Below are 22,262 nucleotides of genomic sequence, written 5' to 3'. Positions count from 1 at the left end.
GCTTGTGTAGAAGTTGTCCACAAACAGTTTGTAGCCCTTCCTCAGCTCTATAAACAGGGTCGGGCTTGTGTAGAAGTTGTCCACAAAAAGTTTGTAGCCCTTCCCCAGCAGTTGAAAATCTAATAACTGCATAACGGAGTCATAGCGAAGTCCCTTACCGGTCGCAAAACTGCTCTTCCCCTCATAAACAAAGAAAATTGCACGTATATGCACACACAGAATCATCCCAAAACAAACCGTTTGTAACCCTATTTAGTTGGTTTGTTACGCATGTATTGTTTTAGGGCAAATCTGGCCTTTGAAGCTACCATCCTCTCATCGATGGAAAGGTTATGGGTAGGCTGAAAAAAGGTCTTGCAGGCCTCAACGATGCTGGGGTAGAGAGGTTTTATTTTGCAGAGCCTATCAAACCTTGCTGTGCCACTCGTCTTCTCGTTGTCCTCATCAACTTCTGGGTCACTGATATGAAGCGCCCGTGAGACTGTCAGAAACATTTTGCGTGATATGACAGTGGAGGGGAAAGGCAGTTGATAGAAGGGAGCAGTTTTCCATTAGTCTTTCAGGGTTTTTAGCTTCACAAGACCCATGTAAATGACCATTGACAGGAAACAAAAAAGATCTGACATGGAAACGGGCTTCCATCCTTCTTTCTTGCCTGCCTGCTTCTTAGCACCATACTTATTTGTGTTCGACACCTCTCTCTCAACATCTCTTCTAATTGGAAGTCCAAACTTGTCTCACAATCTGATAAATCTTCAAGTAATTCTGTGTCACTTTCTCTATCAATCTCGTCAATAACATCATGTAGATCTGTATACCTGGACTTTGCCTTTGATTTTCCAGATTTACTCGCCATAATTCTTTCAATAAAATAGCGGAAAATTATCTCGACTCAATACTGTTACGCGCAAACAAAGTGGCTCCTTCAGGTAGAAATTTCAATGGCGAATGGCTGTGTTACGCTAGACTTTCGTTCAAGAGCTGGGGCCTGTTGCACAAAACTAGGATAAGGGATTAAGCAAGGATATCTTGGTGATCCTGGCTCAATTGATCCGTAATCCGGTTGCACTAAAGATGGATAGGGGGCAGGAGGATATGTTATGGTATAAATTACCATGGAGATTTATTCTGTGGAGCTAGCCTGCTCCAGACCAGGCTAAATTCCAGGATCTATTTAATCTCATCCCTAATGTCAGTCAGCAGTCACCACAAATGGAAACCAATAGTTATTTCACTGCTCACTATACATTGTTATCACATATAACTAGACCCACTGTTATTATTTAAACGTTTGTGATCATTAATTTCAATGATTTTGGATAAAAAATGATTTTTAGATGATGTTGCTATCATTAGATAATTTACAGTTTCCCATAGACTATAAGGCTATATATAAAATGATAGAATATTAGGGCCACAGAGGGGAAAAAAAACACAAGTCATAATATTGTAACCAGTTGTTTTAAAGGACAGTTGTTAAAATGACAGATGTGGGGCATTTCGTGAAATTGTACTTCAGTATGGTTTCATAAACAAAGACATGCTGATGTGCCAGAATATTAAGTATCACATTGTCATAAGTATCAAAACTGTAAAAACAATATGTATCTTTTCTGCAGAAAGAACCAGCCTCATAAATTTATGACTTTATCCTTTTTCTTCAGTGTGGCCCTAGTACTCTGTCATATAAACAAATACACATTCCATATGAATATAAAAACACAATGTGTAACATTATGTTCCTTTATTGAATAAGGACAAAACAAAGCAGGTAAACCATCAGCTCCTTTCAAAACTGAAGTCACAGTGACTCTACAAGATGGAAAGCACAGAATCCAAGCATATTATACAAAATGATACATACACATTCAAAGGTCTGTATATAACACACCCTGCATGTCTGCACACTAAAATAAATGCAGGACAAATCCATACACATCAACTGAACAGACAAATGAATGGATGCAGTAGCCTCCCTGCAGCCTTGTATTACACACAGTATACCGCACAAACATCATAAGAGGCCAAATTCGTCAAAAACTAACCCAAAAAAACCCAAATTCCTCTGCCACCGCAGGACATATTTAACCAAAATTGAAAGCACACATACTAACTAAAATAATTCAACACATATTGGTCCCTCAGCAGCCGACCACTGTCGTCATCAGGGAAGATTGCCGGATTGTCCCAGTCCATGGCTGGTGGCACTCTGGGGCCCTCTCCTTCCTCAGGCAGGCCACATTGTGGAGGACAGCACAAGCCACAGTAATATCACATGCCCTAACAGGGCTGACCCTTAATTTGTGAAGGCAGTGAAAGCGTGCCTTCAGGAGGCCAAAGGTCATTTCAACTCTGGCCCTGGTCCTGGCATGGGCATGGTTGTAGGCCTGCTGTGCTTCCTGGGGGTCTGTGAAAGGTGTCAGGAGAAAAGGCTGGCAGCCATACCCCTGTCTCCCAGCAACACACCAGAGAATTCACCTGTCAACACAAAATCTCATCATTACTACCTCATAAACACAGTGATATTCTTGACACAGCCATGATGGTTATAAATAGGGGTTGTGTGGCTTACCTTGTGATAGGCACTGATAGATTTCAGAGGCCCGAAAGATTCTGGAGTCATGGACTGAGCCAGGCCATTTTGCCACAACATTGCTGATCACACAGTCAGCATTGCAGACCATCTGAAATCATAAGATGAGGAATATTACACCAATCAATGCACATCACTGGCAATGCAGAGTGTTCGTCAATGGACAATATCAAAAGTTATGTTCACCTGAACATTAATGCTGTGAAAGGATTTCCTATTCACAAAATCGGCCTCATGGGCACCTGAGGGGCTTTTATCCTTATGTGTGTGCAGTCCACTGCACCAATGACATTGGGGAAACCTGTCACACAAAGTAATGAGTATCCTACTATGTGTTAACAGTTGTCCTGTAATTTGTAGATCCTCTTACCTGCAATCCTATAGAACTCCTCTTTGATGTCACAGAGTCTTCTGTGGCCAGGGAAGGAGATGAAGACATCTGCTAATGCTTTGATAGCCAGACACACACTCCTTATTGTGCGGCAAATTGTGGCCTTGTTCAGCTGTTCTGCATCCCCCACTGAGTACAGGAAGGCTCCACTAGCAAAAAGCGCAAGGCCACACAAACCATTTGCTCCACACTCAGTGCATGGCTCCGTGCAGTGCGGTGCTTAATCCTGGGACCCAGTAGTCTGCATAGATACCTGATGCCATCTGCAGAAAACCTGTATCTTTCATATAGATGGTCATCAGGGATGGCCAGTGGGTCCAACCGGTCCCTGAAGACCCTTTCTCGCCTGAAGGCTCTCCTCAGCACAAGTGCTTCTTCATCCACCACATCTCGCACGAATGGGCATGCCATTGTCAGAGCAGAAAGGAACACACAATTTTGGGCCTTCATATAGGCTAGTGGCCACACCTGGTGCTGGGGGGGTGGGCAAAAGAGGGCGATGCCTTATAACGATGACTTGGTTGTACTGATTGATGGGAAAATAAAAAAAAACCTTAGAAAGATGCCACCGTCCTGTGTGCTCACAATAAGAGCTCATATCTCATGGCTCACTTGACTTTACGAGAATATACCTAATTTTTATTTTGAGCTGTGTCATCTTCTTGGAGCTGGGGGAGGAAAGAAAAATAATGATTAATACATTTGTGTTACAGTTAGCATACAGTGTACATTGAAGGCATATCTCACCTCCCTCTCAAGTTTTTTTATTTCAAGGTCCAGTTTCCTAATTGTCCTCTTTTTTATTTCGGACTCCAGTGCAAGATTTTCCATCTTTTTCTTCTTGTACTGAATGTCTATGTCTGCCAGTTCTATTTGGCGCCGGAGGTGGTTGCCATACAACTTGCTGATAGCTTGTGAGCTCTGTGAACACAATACAATTAGCGCAGCTGGAATTTGGCAGGATGTGGTGTCCTTTTATTAATACGCACTATGTTGCCAGGCTGGTTTTCCCACTGTATAGCATCTGGGTCCTGTAAAAGAAATTAGATTTTTTGATTTTGATGAGGACTCCTCACCATTGTAGAGTAAATAGTACTTTCACAGTCTTAACATGATACCTCATGCCTTCTGGAATCCAGAGAGATGGTCTCCTCCTCATCATTGTCTCCATCATGTGCTGTTGCTGCTGCACTGGGGCCTTCACCCTATCACATTTAATCGGATTCATATTGAAGCTAGTAGACAAGACATGCCAGGCCTACAGTATGCCTTTGATGGAGTACTCACTGGATCAGCATCGTCTGGTGCTTGTGCTGGTGGCTCTAACAGGAACACAGTGCTGCCAGGCACTGCAAGGCAATAGGTAAACCAAAGTCAGACAGTCCAAATTGATTCAATATGAATGTGGTTGTATCCCATGTAGAGATGGAAGGACATACCTTGAATGAAGCGGGTGGCATCTTGGGAGGAACCTATGCTCGTCTCTTTCCCCCCAGGGATCCCCTCTTAAGACGGGCCTGCCTTTATTTAGCTCCAAGGCCATGTCCTCTGCTGGGGTAAGGTCAGCCTTTGGTGACCCACCACCCGTGCCTTGTCTGTGGGTATTCTTTTTCACTGCTAAAACAGTACAGACAATGTGTGAGCAGGCACCTTCTGGATACAATATATGCTTGTGCTTTGTTAAATATTAGTCAGGGACCATACCATTCTGCAGAATGTTCTTGTATTTGATTTTGACCTGCTGTGCTGTCCTCCACAATGTGGCCTGCCTGAGGAAGGAGAGGGCCCCCAGAGTGCCACCAGCCATGGACTGGGACAATCCGGCAATCTTCCCTGATGACGACAGTGGTCGGCTGCTGAGGGACCAATATGTGTTGAATTATTTTAGTTAGTATGTGTGCTTTCAATTTTGGTTAAATATGTCCTGCGGTGGCAGAGGAATTTGGGTTTTTTTGGGTTAGTTTTTTGACGAATTTGGCCTCTTATGATGTTTGTGCGGTATACTGTGTGTAATACAAGGCTGCAGGGAGGCTACTGCATCCATTCATTTGTCTGTTCAGTTGATGTGTATGGATTTGTCCTGCATTTATTTTAGTGTGCAGACATGCAGGGTGTGTTATATACAGACCTTTGAATGTGTATGTATCATTTTGTATAATATGCTTGGATTCTGTGCTTTCCATCTTGTAGAGTCACTGTGACTTCAGTTTTGAAAGGAGCTGATGGTTTACCTGCTTTGTTTTGTCCTTATTCAATAAAGGAACATAATGTTACACATTGTGTTTTTATATTCATATGGAATGTGTATTTGTTTATATGACAGAGTACTAGGGCCACACTGAAGAAAAAGGATAAAGTCATAAATTTATGAGGCTGGTTCTTTCTGCAGAAAAGATACATATTGTTTTTACAGTTTTGATACTTATGACAATGTGATACTTAATATTCTGGCACATCAGCATGTCTTTGTTTATGAAACCATACTGAAGTACAATTTCACGAAATGCCCCACATCTGTCATTTTAACAACTGTCCTTTAAAACAACTGGTTACAATATTATGACTTGTGTTTTTTTCCCTCTGTGGCCCTAATATTCTATCATTTTATATATAGCCTTATAGTCTATGGGAAACTGTAAATTATCTAATGATAGCAACATCATCTAAAAATCATTTTTTATCCAAAATCATTGAAATTAATGATCACAAACGTTTAAATAATAACAGTGGGTCTAGTTATATGTGATAACAATGTATAGTGAGCAGTGAAATAACTATTGGTTTCCATTTGTGGTGACTGCTGACTGACATTAGGGATGAGATTAAATAGATCCTGGAATTTAGCCTGGTCTGGAGCAGGCTAGCTCCACAGAATAAATCTCCATGGTAATTTATACCATAACATATCCTCCTGCCCCCTATCCATCTTTAGTGCAACCGGATTACGGATCAATTGAGCCAGGATCACCAAGATATCCTGGCTTAATCCCTTATCCTAGTTTTGTGCAACAGGCCCCTGGTCTTCCCGGATATAAACATTAGATATTGCTGTTTACCTCAGGCCATTGGCTATCTACCAAGCTAGATTTCAAGACGATCAGTGGTGATTGGGCAGAAATACAATCAATCAAAGAAGCACTGGTGATATCATTGGTGCACAATGAGGTCATTGTTTGGTGTGTTCAAATCAGTTCCTTTCTGTCAAAAAAAGAACCAAGTATGGTTGTGTTACTAACAAACAGAGGATTGGAATGAAACCAACCATGACTAGATAAACGTAAATGTAGTGTGAGTAATTACATTGAATGTTTCTTTGAAAGTTGAAGGATACGGAATTCATGACACAAGCTGTTTACAAAATGTGTCATGTATTGCTATAAAAATGGACTTAATCGAACAAAACAACCACTTATTGTGAAGATGGGACCTTTTGTATTGCCAAATGAAGAAGATCTTCAAAGGTAATTGATTATTTTATTGCTATTTCTGACTTTTGTGATGCTAATGCTTGGTTATAATCTCCACCCGGCACAGCCAGAAGAGGACTGGCCACCCCTCAGAGCCTGGTTCCTCTCCACCCGGCACAGCCAGAAGAGGACTGGCTACCCCTCAGAGCCTGGTTCCTCTCCACCCGGCACAGCCAGAAGAGGACTGGCCACCCCACATAGCCTGGTTCCTCTCTAGGTTTATAATCTCCACCCGGCACAGCCAGAAGAGGACTGGCCACCCCACATAGCCTGGTTCCTCTCTAGGTTTATAATCTCCACCCGGCACAGCCAGAAGAGGACTGGCCACCCCACATATGCTCTCTCTAATTCTCTCTTTCTTTCTCTCTCTCGGAGGACCTGAGCCCTAGGACCGTGCCCCAGGACTACCTGACATGATGACTCCTTGCTGTCCCCAGTCCACCTGGCCGTGCTGCTGCTCCAGCTTCAACTGACCTGGGCCCTAGGACCGTGCCCCAGGACTACCTGACATGATGACTCCTTGCTGTCCCCAGTCCACCTGGCCATGCTGCTGCTCCAGTTTCAACTGGCCTGGGCCCTAGGACCGTGCCCCAGGACTACCTGACATGATGACTCCTTGCTGTCCCCAGTCCACCTGGCCGTGCTGCTGCTCCAGTTTCAACTGTTCTGCCTTACTATTATTCGACCATGCTGGTCATTTATGAACATTTGAACATCTTGGCCATGTTCTGTTATAATCTCCACCTGGCACAGCCAGAAGAGGACTGGCCACCCCACATAGCCTGGTTCCTCTCTAGGTTTCTTCCTAGGTTTTGGCCTTTCTAGGGAGTTTTTCCTAGCCACCGTGCTTCTACACCTGCATTGCTTGCTGTTTGGGGTTTTAGGCTGGGTTTCTGTACAGCACTTTGAGATATCAGCTGATGTACGAAGGGCTATATAAATAAATTTGATTTGATTTGGAAAATGCTAGTAATACTTGTGTGTGTGGCGTGCTGTCATCAGATTATCGTAAAGTATGCTTTCGCCGAAAAGCATTAAAAAAAATCTGACACAGCGGTTGGATTAAGAAGTTAATCTTTTAAATGATGTTAAACACATGTATTTACAAGGATGTTTAATATTACAAATGGCGTATTTAGTATCTTTGCGCTATGCTATTTCACCGGATGTTGGCCTAGGTGAGACGCTAACGTCCCACCTAGCCTAGAGAGGTTAAATAAACACTAACTAAAGCGTGACAGCTTCAAAGGAATAGATGCACTATATGCAGAAATTAACGCTCACTCTAAGGCGTGAGAACAGGAACAGGATGTCCTGACAGGATGCCCATATATTGGCACTCCCTAGAGCGCTTGATAACTTTCCTCCAGGATGTCCTGACCGGATGCCCAAATATGGGCATACACACGTCATCCGGACATAGGGTCTTGAATCAAATGTTTGACGCGTGCCGTCTACTGTATTCTCTCTCCTGCCACTGGCATTACACAAGCATGTAAGTCCATGTATGCTGATTATTCAACCATATACGCATCACTAACCACAGCTAATGAAGTCACTGAAACTCTTTATAAAGAGTTGCAGTTTGTTTTGGAATGGGTGCGTCCTGAACATGAAACTGTGAGCATTGTATTTGGTACAAATCATTCCTTAAAGTTATAGACCTCAGTTGAATCTGTTAATGAATGTTGTGGCTGTTGAACAAGTTGAGGAGACTAAATTACTTGGCCTTACCTTAGATTGTAAGCTGTCATGGTCAAGACATATAGATTCAATGGTTTTAAAGATGGGGAGAGGTCTGTCCATAATAAAGAGATGCTCTGCTTTTTGACACCACACTCTACAAAGCAAGTCCTGCCGGCTCTAGTTTTGTCTAGTCTTGATTATTGTCCAGTCATGTGGTCCAGTGCTGCAAGGAAAGACCTAGTTAACACTTCATTGTAATCAGAGGGCTGATATAAATACTATGCAGCCAGTCTCTCTTGGCTAAGAGTTGAGGACAGACTGACTACATCACTTCTTCTTTTTATAAGAAACATGAATGTGTTGAAAATCCCAAATTGTTTTCATAGTCAACTTACACACAGCTCTGACACACACACACCTACCCCACCAGACATGCCACCAAGAGTCTTTTCACAGTCCCCAAAACCAGAACAAATTCAAGAAAGCGTACAGTATTATATAGAGCCACTATTGCATGGAACTCATATTACTCAAATAAAACAGCAAACCTGGTTTCAAAAAGCAGATAAACACCTCACGGCACAACGCCTCTCCCCTATTGGACCTAGATAGGTTGTGTGTATGCATTGATATGTAGGCTACGTGTGCCTTTTTTTAATGTAGTTCTATCCTTGAGCTGTTCTTGTATATTGATGTTCTGTATTATGTCATGTTTCATGTTTTTTGTGGAACCCAGGAAGAGTAGCTGCTGCTTTTGCAACAGCTAATGGTGATCCTAACAAAATACCAAACACTCGTCCTCCAGGCAGAAGAACCCGAGCTTCTGGGAGTGGAGGCTACCAGGTTGTTTACTCTGTGAGAGTCCCTTCTGATCCTAACAAAATACCAAACACTCGTCCTCCAGGCAGAGGAAGTCCCTTCTTGGTAGCATTTTATCTGGTCTTCTCTGTGGGGCCCAGGGTGTTCCTACAGTTCCTTTCCTTCATTAGGGTCTCACAGATGCTCATTAGGGCCAGGTTGGTAGGAGGGTGGTCTCTTGAAGACCTGCATCTGCAGATTGGGCAGTCCTTGGTCCCTTCCTGCTCCCTCCAGGTCTCCCCCAGGCAGGACGGGAGCACCAGCTCTTTGAAGATCTCACAGCACTTCTTTTAGTTCTTCCAGAGAGAAAAGGGATGCCATACTGGACAACCGGAGAGGGAGTCAAAGGAAAGGGATGCCATACTGGACAACCGGAGAGGGAGTCAAAGGAAAGGGATGCCATACTGGACAACCGGAGAGGGAGTCAAAGGAAAGGGATGCCATACTGGACAACCGGAGAGGGAGTCAAAGGAAATGGATGCCATACTGGACAACCGGAGAGGGAGTCAAAGGAAAGGGATGCCATACTGGACAACCGGAGAGGGAGTCAAAGGAAAGGGATGCCATACTGGACAACCGGAGAGGGAGTCAAAGGAAAGGGATGCCATACTGGACAACCGGAGAGGGAGTCAAAGGAAAGGGAAACATTTTCATTTTCTTAAAAACACCAATAATTCACAGAAAATAAAATGCAGGCCAAAGAGTATAACAACTCTGTGGGCAGGCACTGCCAGTACACTGTCTAAAACTTTGCCCAAACAACCCAATATAAATCAGGAGCCTGAGTATCCAGATTTTTGTATCAACTTTATGAAAATGTATTCATCTAGGCATATTGCAATTTGATGAACATTATGGAACTCAAAATGTTATTACATTTTTGAAAGTAAAAGACAAGCAGGCTTTTGCAAAGTCTACAAGTATCTATCTCTATCATTAAACACAGGCTACACAATTCACCACGCAAATGTTGAAAGGATGGTCTTCTGAAATAAGATAGGAGGTATATGAGGTAGCTACTTACAAGAAAACATAGTTACTGCATAGCATGTTGGGTAAAAGTCTGGGAGATGTGCAAATTCCAAAGTCAAAGGGGATGAAACTAAATGATCTAACTGAAAAACAAACCTGTCGAGAGTAGCACTCGCTTTATATTGGATGCAGACATATCCATCCCATAAAATCTTCACCTTTTGCTTCAGGTGCACCTCATCAGACCGAAAAAGAGTGCAATTCAAGGACCAGTGGGTGGAGATAAATAAACAGCATGGAATTTAATTGGCAACAGCTTTTTTAACAGATTTCAAAAAGTTACAGAAAATAAATCAACCACAATTCTATTAACAATATCAATTTGAGATTTTCTGTAATGAAAAGCACCAGTTAAATAAAGTTGAATTATTATACTATTTATCTGGCGATCTAAGCTCACATTTATGGGATTGTGGGAGATAAGAGGAAGATACAAAATATTTTATTATTATGTACCAGTAATAAATGGATAGTTACAGTCTTGTCCCATTGCTGCAACTTCCGTATGGACCTGGGAGAGGCGAAGGTCAAGAGCCATGCATCTTCCGAAACATGACCCCGCCAAGCCGCACTGCTTCTTGAAACACTGCTCCATTAACCTGGAAGCCAGCCACATCAATGTGTCGGAGGAAACACCAAACAGCGTGCAATGTCAGCGTGCATGCGCCCGGCCGCCACAAAGAGTCACTAGAGCACGATGGGACAAGGACATCCCAGCCGGCAAAACCCTCCCCTAACAACGCTGAGCCTATAGTGCCCCGCCTAATCGGTCTCCCGGTCGGTTGCAACACAGCCCGGGATCGAACCAGGATCTGTAATGATGCAGTGCCTTAGACCGCTGCGCCACTCGGGAGGCCCCCAGTGAAAATATTTTTGATTAACTGGTAATTGACAAGCAATATTTGAATGATCTCTACATGGTGTGTGTGTGTCTATGTGCATGCTTACATGGTTGGATTCTGGGTCAACTTTGAACATTGCTAAACTAGAGACATGATAGATCAGAAGTAATACGATAGTATCTGAGGGACGATAGAGAATGGTTGTTACATCAGAAGTTAATGGTTATCTGTAGGAGACAGATGGCTTTGGAATGTGTTGGGGTGACGGGTGGAGATCTTAGATCTAACACTGAGGGAGAGAGGGTGATGTATAACGTTTTCCATTATGTCAGGATATGTTATTGTTAGACATCAGGGATCCTCTGGGAGGAGAAGAGACAGCATGGAGTTGGGGAGGAGTGAGCACTTTGGGGTAGAGGTCAGGTCAGATGAAGTGAGGAAGAACAGATATCACTAAGGTTCTGTCTTGCAACAGAGATGCATTGGCTGTTCAGTTATGGAGGAGGAGCCTAGAAGAAAGGGTTAAATATCAGTGTGAAATGTTTTGTCTGAATGCAGCTGTACCGACCCTTTGGTAATAATTAAACATGGTTAAGCTTCTCTGGTGTCCGTGAGTTATTTACTCTGAAAATTATAACCTAACAACTTAAATACAAGTAAAACTAAATGCATGCTCTTCAACCGATCGCTGCCTGCACCTGCCCGCCTGTCCAACATCACTAGTCTGGACGGCTCTGACTTAGAATACGTGGACAACTACAAATACCTAGGTGTCTGGTTAAACTGTAAACTCTCCTTCTAGACCCACATTAAACATCTCCAATCCAAAGTTAAATCTAGAATTGGCTTCCTATTTCGCAACAAAGCATCCTTCACTCATGCTGCCAAACATACCCTTGTAAAATGGACCATCCTACCAATCCTCGACTTCGGCGATGTCATTTACAAAATAGCCTCCAATACCCTACTCAACAAATTGGATGCAGTCTATCACAGTGCAATCCGTTTTGTCACCAAAGCCCCATATACTACCCACCATTGCGACTTGTACGCTCTCGTTGGCTGGCCCTCGCTTCATACTCGTCGCCAAACCCACTGGCTCCATGTCATCTACAAGACCCTGCTAGGTAAAGTCCCCCCTTATCTCAGCTCGCTGGTCACCATAGCATCTCCCACCTGTAGCACGAGCTCCAGCAGGTATATCTCTCTGGTCACCCCCAAAACCAATTCTTTCTTTGCCCGCCTCTCCTTCCAGTTCTCTGCTGCCAATGACTGGAACGAACTACAAAAATCTCTGAAACTGGAAACACTTATCTCCCTCACTAGCTTTAAGCACCAACTGTCAGAGCAGCTCACAGATTACTGCACCTGTACATAGCCCACCTATAATTTAGCCCAAACAACTACCTCTTTCTCTACTGTATTTATTTTATTTATTTTGCTCCTTTGCACCTCATTATTTTTATTTCTACTTTGCATTCTTCCACTGCAAATCTACCATTCCAGTGTTTTACTTGCTATATTGTATTTACTTTGCCACCATGGCCTTTTTTTTGCCTTTACCTCCCTTATCTCACCTCATTTGCTCACATTGTATATAGACTTGTTTCTACTGTATTATTGACTGTATGTTTGTTTTACTCCATGTGTAACTCTGTGTTGTTGTATGTGTCGAACTGCTTTGCTTTATGTTGGCCAGGTCGCAATTGTAGATGAGAACTTGTTCTCAACTTGCCTACCTGGTTAAATAAAGGTGAAATAAAGTCAAATTAAAATAAATGCATGCACGTGTGTGTGTGTGTGTGTGTGTGTGTGTGACTGCTTCTTGGGTTGGGCTGGTAGTGGGATCGTGGTTGCACGAGATAACACTACATAGCAGCTCCCTGAGATCATCGTTGTGATAAGAGGATTGGCCTACATACAGTAGCAGAGCAGAAGTTATACACTCTCTCTCCACGTGTCTTGAGGAAGCAAACACATCCAGACACGGCCCTGGCTGACACACACACCCCCTGAAAAATCAGAATTACAAAAATATATTAATACAAATATATACATTACTTTGGTAAAAAAACATTTTTTTTAAAAGTAGTGCAATGGGACTTTACTAGTATTTAGCGGATCGATATGGACCAAAGAAAATCTCTGCTTTGGCAAAAGGGTAGTTGTATAATTAAGAACAGTATCTTGCAGGATTCAATAGTTGGAATTGTAAGAGTTGTTACTCTGTCCTTTGCTCTGCAATTGTCTAATGGAATCCAGAAAGAACAGAACCCTGTCCTCAAACATTCATATTAAAAGGTGCAAAGTTATGCTCAAAGACTAAAAACATCCACATCAAATGTAATATTTTTCTTAATCAAATAACATGGAAAACAACCACTTTTTATGCAGTATTAATTTACCATCCTTACATCCACTTAATGTGAATATACATCACTGTATTGTACATAGGCTGTTCATCTAGGTTTGTACCTGAAGTCTTTTCATCACCATGCATTGAGTACATCGAGACATCAAGTGGTTTGTGATGATGTGATGCTGTGGTTAGTCGTGCTAGGGTTGTGGGAGGGTGCTAGGATTGTGGGAGGGTGCTAGGGTTGTGGGAGGGTGCTAGGATTGTGAGAGGGTGCTAGGGTTGTGGGAGGGTGCTAGGGTTGTGGGAGGGTGCTAGGGTTGTGGGAGGGTGCTAGGGTTGTGGGAGGGTGCTAGGGTTGTGGGAGTGTGCTAGGGTTGTGGGAGGGTGCTAGGATTGTGAGAGGGTGCTAGGGTTGTGGGAGGGTGCTAGGGTTGTGGGAGGGTGCTAGGATTGTGAGAGGGTGCTAGGGTTGTGGGAGGGTGCTAGGGTTGTGGGAGGGTGCTAGGGTTGTGGGAGGGTGCTAGGGTTGTGGGAGGGTGCTAGGATTGTGAGAGGGTACTAGGGTTGTGGGAGGGTGCTAGGGTTGTGGGAGGGTGCTAGGGTTGTGGGAGGGTGCTAGGGTTGTGGGAGGTGCTAGGGTTGTGGGAGTGTGCTAGGATTGGGAGAGTGCTAGGATTGTAGGGGGTGCTAGGGAGGGAGGGTGCTAGGGTTGTGGGAGGGTGCTAGGATTGTGAGAGGGTGCTAGGGTTGTGGGAGGGTGCTAGGATTGTGGGAGGGTGCTAGGGTTGTGGGAGGGTGCTAGGGTTGTGGGAGGGTGCTAGGATTGTGGGAGGGTGCTAGGGTTGTGGGAGGGTGCGATTCCCACAGGGGACCAGAATGAAAATGTACGTACTAACTACTGTTGCTCTGGATACGAGTGTCTGCTAAAATGTAAAAGAAATGAATAGTCCATTTCTATTTTCACATAGGAAAAAGTTGCATTTGCAAAGTATTTCAACAAAGGGGAAAACATATTGCAAGCAAATATTTGTATATTCCACAGGTATTATCAGATGAAATGTTTTGTACAGATAATTATCAGACTCAAGTTTACAAATGCTTGTAAACACTCAAATACATTTAATTACACATTTTTTTTTCACAAAATAAGTACTAGTCCTATATTAGTGGACCGATATAGCAGTCCTCAGCATGGGCAAAAAAAAAAACACCAAACAGTACCACAGTCAATAACATCCCATTGACTGTACATTGAATTGATACAAGATGAAGTCATCCATCGAAAAAAAATACACATTTCTTTTGAATACCTTGCAGTTGGTATGTAAAATGAATTGTCATGTACAGTGAGACTATGTAAGTGTGTTAAATATGATTGAGACATAAAGAGGGTGAAGTGCAAGAATGCATGTAATTGTGAACACCTATACAGTAAGTTACAGACTGGGCACATATCCATGTGTGAATGTGAGAGCGTGTTTAAATGAGTATGAGGAAGAGTCTACAGCCCATGACTGTGTGTAGGTTAGCAGCAAGCATGCATGACTGCACATTTTCCAGCCCCCCCCCCCCTAGCCACTTCCTGTGGACAGTGTCCAGTCCAGGGCCTTACATAACGACAGAGGAATTCTGGAACTCAGCCCTGCCTGGAACTCTGGACCATCAGACAAGGAGAGAGAGGCCAGCGAATACCCACCGTCCCACCTATGACAATCACCTTCCCCCAGCCAGAGATTCCAATGTCTTACCCCTAGCCCCGAATGAGATTACCTAGCAGCCCCAAGTCAGTGGAAGGAACAACTTCCAGGCCAAAAGTCTGATGGTGGTCTATTGATAAGCTTGTACCTAGCCACATATTGCTTAATTACAATCCAGAGGCCTGAAACTGTGTTGCAGTAAGTTGGAACTGTGTTGCAGTAAGTTGGAACTGTGTTGCAGTAAGTTGGAACTGTGTTGCAGTAAGTTGGAACTGTGTTGCAGTAAGTTGGAACTGTGTTGCAGTAAGTTGGAACGGTGTTGCAGTAAGTTGGAACTGTGTTGCAGTAAGTTGGAACTGTGTTGCAGTAAGTTGGAACTGTGTTGCAGTAAGTTGGAACTGTGTTGCAGTAAGTTGGAACTGTGTTGCAGTAAGTTGGAACGGTGTTGCAGTAAGTTGGAACGGTGTTGCAGTAAGTTGGAACTGTGTTGCAGTAAGTTGGAACTGTGTTGCAGTAAGTTGGAACGGTGTTGCAGTAAGTTGGAACTGTGTTGCAGTAAGTTGGAACTGTGTTGCAGTAAGTTGGAACTGTGTTGCAGTAAGTTGGAACTGTGTCGTAACTGTTCAGTAATGATTCCCAATTGAAACACGTCGGTTTACACAATATCATCTTCTGCTCTAGCAAGCCTCAAAGGGCTGCAGTGTAGAACACACAATAGCATTTATGGACAAACCATCTATTGGTTATAGATGGACAGTACTCTAGAAACATTAGCCTGATCCAAGCTTCAAAGGGCTGCAGTGTAGAACACACAATAGCATTTATGGACAAACCATCTATTGGTTATAGATGGACAGTACTCTAGAAACATTAGCCTGATCCAAGCTTCAAAGGGCTGCAGTGTAGAACACACAATAGCATTTATGGACAAACCATCTATTGGTTATAGATGGACAGTACTCTAAAAACATTAGCCTGATCCAAGATCTGTTTTTGCAGTCTTGCCAGAGTTGATCTGTAAACAGGCTAACGAAACACAAAGGTTGAGGTTAAAATACAGATGCCGTATCTTAAATTGAACCAGTTTTACGCAGGAGAAAAATAATCCTGCAGCAACAGGATGATCACATTAAGATTCAGCATCTGTAGATGTTATGGATCAGTCAGCAGTCATAGATCCTATCTAGGTCCAGGAACGGACCAGAAAAAGCTATGGGCCTTAGTGAGTCAAGTCCTGTGATCAGGACAAACCTCCTAACCCTTCCGTAGCCCATCGACAGGAGTGGTAGACCTGACATATCTGACATAGTCATCATCCTCCATCATGTGATAGCTTAGTGGCCAATGCTTTGTAAGCAAATACAGTGACCACCACACCAGAAATATTCCTTAGAATATGGTATTCAACCGTTTTCTTCTGTTTTCATTTAAAAAATGCATTATGATAAATGATTTGTGTTATACATGTCTGCTCTTCAGTTCAACTTCTAAAATACTGGATTGGTTTGAGCAAATAGGTCACTACATCCCAGACTTTTCTACAAAAATACCACTTGTTGAATGACAAGAAATACAGAATGTAAAAGATGAAAACAAGTAACATTGACTTGTGTATGAAAAAAAAAACATGTCAACCCAAATAATTGGTTACAAAGTTACATGTTAATCGAAATGTTAAACTTTTTCTTCCGAGAGTAGTGTCCCCATGACCTTCAGAGGGAGTCAATTGACTTCAACATTCTGTAGCATATAGGTAGCCTGGCGGTTAAAAGCATTGGGCTAGTAACTGAAAGGTTGCTGGTTCAAATCCCCGAGCCAACTAGGTGAAACATCTGTCTATGTGCCCTTGAGTAAGGCATCTGCAAGTTGCTCTGGATAAAAGTGTCTGCTATGTGACTAAGATGTAAAAGAATACAGTACTACATGAAGATGTACTAGCTAGAGCACAACAGTGTACACTTCATAGAGCATTGCTGAGAGGCACAAACTGCTATTGTAGCATTGCAGTCTGATGACAATGCAGTCTTTAGGATTTCCCTCATATGAAAAATATCTGTTCCCTCTTACAAGCAGTATTCTCTACTGCTCTTATCAGGCCCTAATCATCCACTAAGATTGGTCACCAATAAAGTCAGAACACCCATTCGAGGACACCGCCGCGAGAATCTGAACGGCCATGGAGATGCAGGGCACCTGGGCGATCACGTAGGCCAGGGAGCGCGTGGGTGCCCGCAGGACACAGAGGTAGGCCAGCGTATGGAGCATGCGGAATAGGAAGAAGACCAGGAAGTGAGCGCGGGCCACGGCCAGCGACGGGCCAATCAGGGAGTAGACGGCCCCCAGGAACAGGAAGGGGACGATATTCTCCATGTCGTTACGGTGAGCCCTGAAACACACGAAAGATAATATTAGATTACATGTATATTTTTAGATATTGAATATATTCATGGTATGGGTTTTTAAGAGAATAACTAAGCGGTTTGTACTCAGCTAGTAGCCTGGATACACACAACTCCATGTTCACACATCTGTTTTGAATCATAAGTTAATTCCCAGAACTTACGGTATACGGTTGTCTGACTCAGCCGTCTGGCACTGGCCCAAACAGTGAAAACACTTCCGCTATGATTACTCAACATCACACACACTGACAAACACACTTTTTCGATTAGCCAACATTAGGGAGGGGTTTAGCCTCGTGAATAACAGAGGGAAATACCTCCATCTTAGCATGACCAAGATGAGTACACACACACGCACGCACGCTCACACACACACACACACACACACACACACACGCACGCACGCACGCTCACACACACACACACGCACACACACACACACACACACACACACACACACACGTTGAGCGTAGAAACCGTCCATTACAAGAGCCTGGGAGTATAGCTGCTTATCCAGGTCTCTTCCTAAAAGTGAATTTATTTTTATTTATTTCACCTTTATTTAACCAGGTAGGCAAGTTGAGAACAAGTTCTCATATACAACTGCGACCTGGCCAAGATAAAGCAAAGCAGTTCGACACATACAACGACACAGAGTTACACATGGAGTAAAACAAACATGCAGTCAATAATACAGTAGAAAAATAAGAAAATAAGTCTATATACAATGTGAGCAAATGAGGTGAGAGAAGGGAGGTAAAGGCAAAAAATAGGCCATGGTGGCAAAGTAAATACAATATAGCAAGTAAAACACTGGAATGGTAGATTTGCAGTGGAAGAATGTGCAAAGTAGAGATTGAAATAATGGGGTGCAAAGGAACAAAATAAATAAATAAATACAGTAGGGAAAGAGGTAGTTGTTTGGGCTAAATTATAGGTGGGCTATGTACAGGTGCAGTAATCTGTGAGCTGCTCTGACAGTTGGTGCTTAAAGCTAGTGAGGGAGATAAGTGTTTCCAGTTTCAGAGATTTTTGTAGTTCGTTCCAGTGTTTGGCAGCAGAGAACTGGACGGAGAGGCGGCCAAAGGAAGAATTGGTTTTGGGGGTGACCAGAGAGATATACCTGCTGGAGTGTGTGCTACAGGTGGGTGATGCTATGGTGACCAGCGAGCTGAGATAAGGGGGGACTTTACCTAGTAGGTTCTTGTAGATGACTTGGAGCCAGTGAGTTTGGCGACGAGTATGAAGCGAGGGCCAGCCAACGAGAGCGTACAGGTTGCAGTGGTGGGTAGTATATGGGGCTTTGGTGACAAAACGGATGGCGCTGTGATAGACTGCATCCAATTTATTGAGTAGTGTGTTGGAGGCTATTTTGTAAATGACATCGCCGATGTCGAGGATTGGTAGGATGGTCAGTTTTACAAGGGTATGTTTGGCAGCATGAGTGAAGGATGCTTTGTTGCCAAATAGGAAGCCAATTCTAGATTTAACTTTGGATTGGAGATGTTTGATGTGAATCTGGAAGGAGAGTTTACAGTCTAACCAGACACCTAGGTATTTGTAGTTGTCCACATATTCTAAGTCAGAACCGTCCAGAGTAGTGATGTTGGACGGAGGGGCAGGTGCAGTTAGCGATCGGTTGAAGAGCATGCATTTAGTTAACTTGTATTTAAGAGCAATTGGAAGCCACGAAAGGAGAGTTCTATGGCATTGAAGCTCATCTGGAGGGTTGTTAACACAGTGTCCAAAGAAGGGCCAGAAATATACAGAATGGTGTCGTCTGCGTAGAGGTTGTCTGTGTAGAGGCTCACCAGCAGCAAGAGCGACATCATTGATGTATACAGAGAAGAGGGTCGGTCCAAGAATTGAACCCTGTGGCACCCCCATAGAGACTGCCAGACACCCGGACAACAGGCCCTCCGATTTGACACACTGAACTCTATCAGAGAAGTAGTTGGTGAACCAGGCGAGGCAATCATTTGAGAAACCAAGGCTGTTGAATCTGCCGATAAGAATGTGTTGATTGACAGAGTCGAAAGCCTTGGCCAGATCAATGAATACGGCTGCACAGTATTATTTCTTATCGATGGCGGTTAAGATATCGTTTAGGACCTTGAGCGTGGCTGAGGTGCACCCATGACCAGCTCTGAAACCAGATTGCATAGTGGAGAAGGTATGGTGGGATTCGAAATGGTCGGTAATCTGTTTGTTGACTTGGCCTTCGAAGACCTTAGAAAGGCAGGGTAGGATAGATATAGGTCTGTAGCAGTTTGTGTCAAGAGTGTCCCCCCTTTGAAGAGGGGGATGACCGCAGCTGCTTTCCAATCTTTGGGAATCTCAGACAACACGCAAGAGAGGTTGAACAAGCTAGTAATAGGGGTTGCAACAATTTCTGCAGATAATTTTAGAAAGAAAGGTTCCAGATTGTCTAGCCCGGCTGATTTGTAGGGGTCCAGATTTTGCAGCTCTTTCAGAACATCAGCTGATTGGATTTGGGAGAAGGAGAAATGGGGAAGGCTTGGGCGATTTTCTGTGGGGGGTGCAGTGCTGTTGACCCGGGGTAGGGGTAGCCAGGTGGAAAGCATGGCCAGCCGTAGAAAAATGCTTACTGAAATTCTCAATTATAGTGGATTTATCGGTGGTGACAGTGTTTCCTATCCTAAGTGCAGTGGGCAGCTGGGAGGAGGTGCTCTTATTCTCCATGGACTTTACAGTGTCACAGAACTTTTTTGAGTTTGTGTTGCAGGAAGCAAATTTCTGCTTGAAAAAGCTAGCCTTGGCTTTTCTAACTGCCTGTGTATATTGGTTTCTAGCTTCCTTGAAAAGTTGCATATCACGGGAGCTGTTCGATGCTAATGCAGAACGCCATAGGATGTTTTTGTATTGGTTAAGGGCAGTCAGGTCTGGAGAGAACCAAGGGCTATATATGTTCCTGGTTCTACATTTCTTGAATGGGGCATGTTTATTTTAAGATGGTGAGGAAGGCATTTAAAAAAAAAAAACAGGCATCCTCTACTGACGGGATGAGATCAATATCCTTCCTGGATACCCCGGCCAGATCGATTAGTAAGGCTTCCTCTCCTCTGACTGACACACACTTTTACACAAGAGGAACATTCCTCTCAGGTATTCAAGTCTTTGTCTCTAAATGGACCTATAGAATGTCTCTATTTAAGCATGGGCTTTACCGTCGGCTAGCTGAGTCAGTTGTAAAACACAGACTATGGATTTCAATTACCCTCAAGAGCCTAAACAGTTGTAGACTCAATACTACAAACTTTCATTCCAATGAAATCAGATTTGCTCAGAAAAAGGAAGGAAGAGGATGAAGGTTGATCTCAGATAACTTCAGTGTGTTGTTCATCTTACTTTGTTTAATTAAAGTACCACTCAACATCAAGATATGGAAAAGGACCCAGGACCTGCCATGGATTTGACTAAACAAAATGTACTTGTGACCTTTAAATATTTGATTATTTTAGCAGAGCTGGACAAGCATATACCCCTCTAGTTTTAAGAGGAATAGGAGTGCAGACAGAAACCACAGGAGTTTAAAGATGAATAGGAGGGCAGACGGAAACCACCATTAAATGGCTTCCCCTCTGGCTACAAAGCCACTCCTGTACTAATATTATTGTAGGAGACCTGCCCTGATAAGAATTAAACTTCACTCCACACAATTACATTTTTTTTTGTAGGGGTTGATACATTTTTCATTGGGCAAATCAAGTCTGAAATGTTAAAGTACATGGAAATTAAACTTTAGAAGCCTTTTAATAAAACTCTGCACAATTCATTGGACCTAAATGATACCAGTCATGAAGCATTCCATTTTATTGTGCATCAGTGCATGAATGCCTGCTCAGCGCAACATATTTCCTGTCACAAATGGCTCTTGTCAGAGAGGACCCCAAGTGAAGGAGAAAAGTTTTTTTATTCCGCTGTCATGGATCATATCCCGACAAGTTAAAACAACACAGACACTGAACCATATCTCGAGGCTGGAGAACAAACATCCATGAATTTAAAACAAAAGTGCCACAAATGATCTCTAAAGATTTCAACCAAATCCAGATCAAATTCTCCATTCACATGTTTAAGAAAAATACAAAAAGTTTCCTAATACTGTTCAATTTCAGACCACTTAAAATGTAGTCATATTGCTACCATCAATGTCAATAGGCAAGGCTACATTCAAACCAGATGACAGTAATCATTCCTCTCACCTTTGGCACCGCTCTACATCTGGATCCTGTCTGAAGTGCTGGAGGCCACCATGTCTCTGCGCGTCCTCTGGGTTCGCGAAAGCCTTCACATGAGAGAGAGACTGAATACCCAATGTTTATACAGCGCAGACTTTTGACTTTAGGAACTACGGCGCTCAAAGCATACATCGAATACTGAATTAGCCTAATAAACTGTCAGCTAGGACGCACAGAGTATTTTACCTTTTTGCGCAGCCTTACTTGTCCAGTGATGATTGCTATGATGTACATCTTGATTACCAGGAGAACACTATAGAATACAAAACAGGAAAAAACCTTGTTCTCTAACATCATTATTTGGTATGATCTTCCCATTCCCAAAGTAAGTACTGCTGTTGATGTGTGCCTAACGGGAAAGTGTGTGTGAGTGGGCTGGATCCCCAGTCTAAACACTTTCACTGACGCACATGGTGTCTCTCTCGTTCGCTCGCTCTCTCTCTCTCTCTCGCTCTCGCTCTCTAGCTTCGTTTACACCTTGCATTAACATGTAGGTTTTGTGATCTGATCAGTAGGATACAATCACTATCTAATCAAGGTTTGACGCTGGAGGGAATAGCAGACATTTTATGGGCTCCTGAACAATTGTGCTATTTTGTGTGTGACTGGGTGGCCACTCAATCATTACGTTTGCAGATGACACAGCAGTTGATTAACTACAATGATAAGACAG

At 43.2% G+C, this 22,262-nt stretch overlaps 1 protein-coding gene and 1 long non-coding RNA gene across 2 annotated transcripts; both read right to left on the bottom strand.

Annotated features, from left to right (window-relative positions):
• Positions 1–2,032: 2,032 nt before the first annotated feature.
• LOC135562380 (uncharacterized) lies at positions 2,033–4,736 on the bottom strand. Its single transcript, XR_010459889.1, has 8 exons — positions 4,689–4,736; positions 4,424–4,601; positions 4,272–4,333; positions 4,103–4,189; positions 3,732–4,015; positions 2,964–3,652; positions 2,573–2,684; positions 2,033–2,478 (listed from the first exon to the last, which is right to left on the bottom strand). It is a non-coding gene; the product is annotated as an uncharacterized LOC135562380 (long non-coding RNA).
• Positions 4,737–16,327: 11,591 nt separating this feature from the next.
• On the bottom strand, positions 16,328–21,995 carry LOC115120183 (prostaglandin E synthase-like). The gene is made up of 3 exons (XM_029649082.2): positions 21,776–21,995; positions 21,554–21,636; positions 16,328–17,311 (listed from the first exon to the last, which is right to left on the bottom strand). Exons 1-3 carry the CDS (start codon positions 21,905–21,907, stop codon positions 17,035–17,037), a joined length of 492 nt encoding a protein of 163 aa, XP_029504942.1. The 5' UTR covers positions 21,908–21,995; the 3' UTR covers positions 16,328–17,034.
• Positions 21,996–22,262: the final 267 nt, after the last annotated feature.

Source organism: Oncorhynchus nerka, linkage group LG19 (assembly GCF_034236695.1).
Source record: "Oncorhynchus nerka isolate Pitt River linkage group LG19, Oner_Uvic_2.0, whole genome shotgun sequence".
NCBI classification, from domain to species: domain Eukaryota; kingdom Metazoa; phylum Chordata; class Actinopteri; order Salmoniformes; family Salmonidae; genus Oncorhynchus; species Oncorhynchus nerka.
Note: the sequence above shows the minus strand (reverse complement) of the source record. Positions and strands in the feature narration are given on the sequence as shown.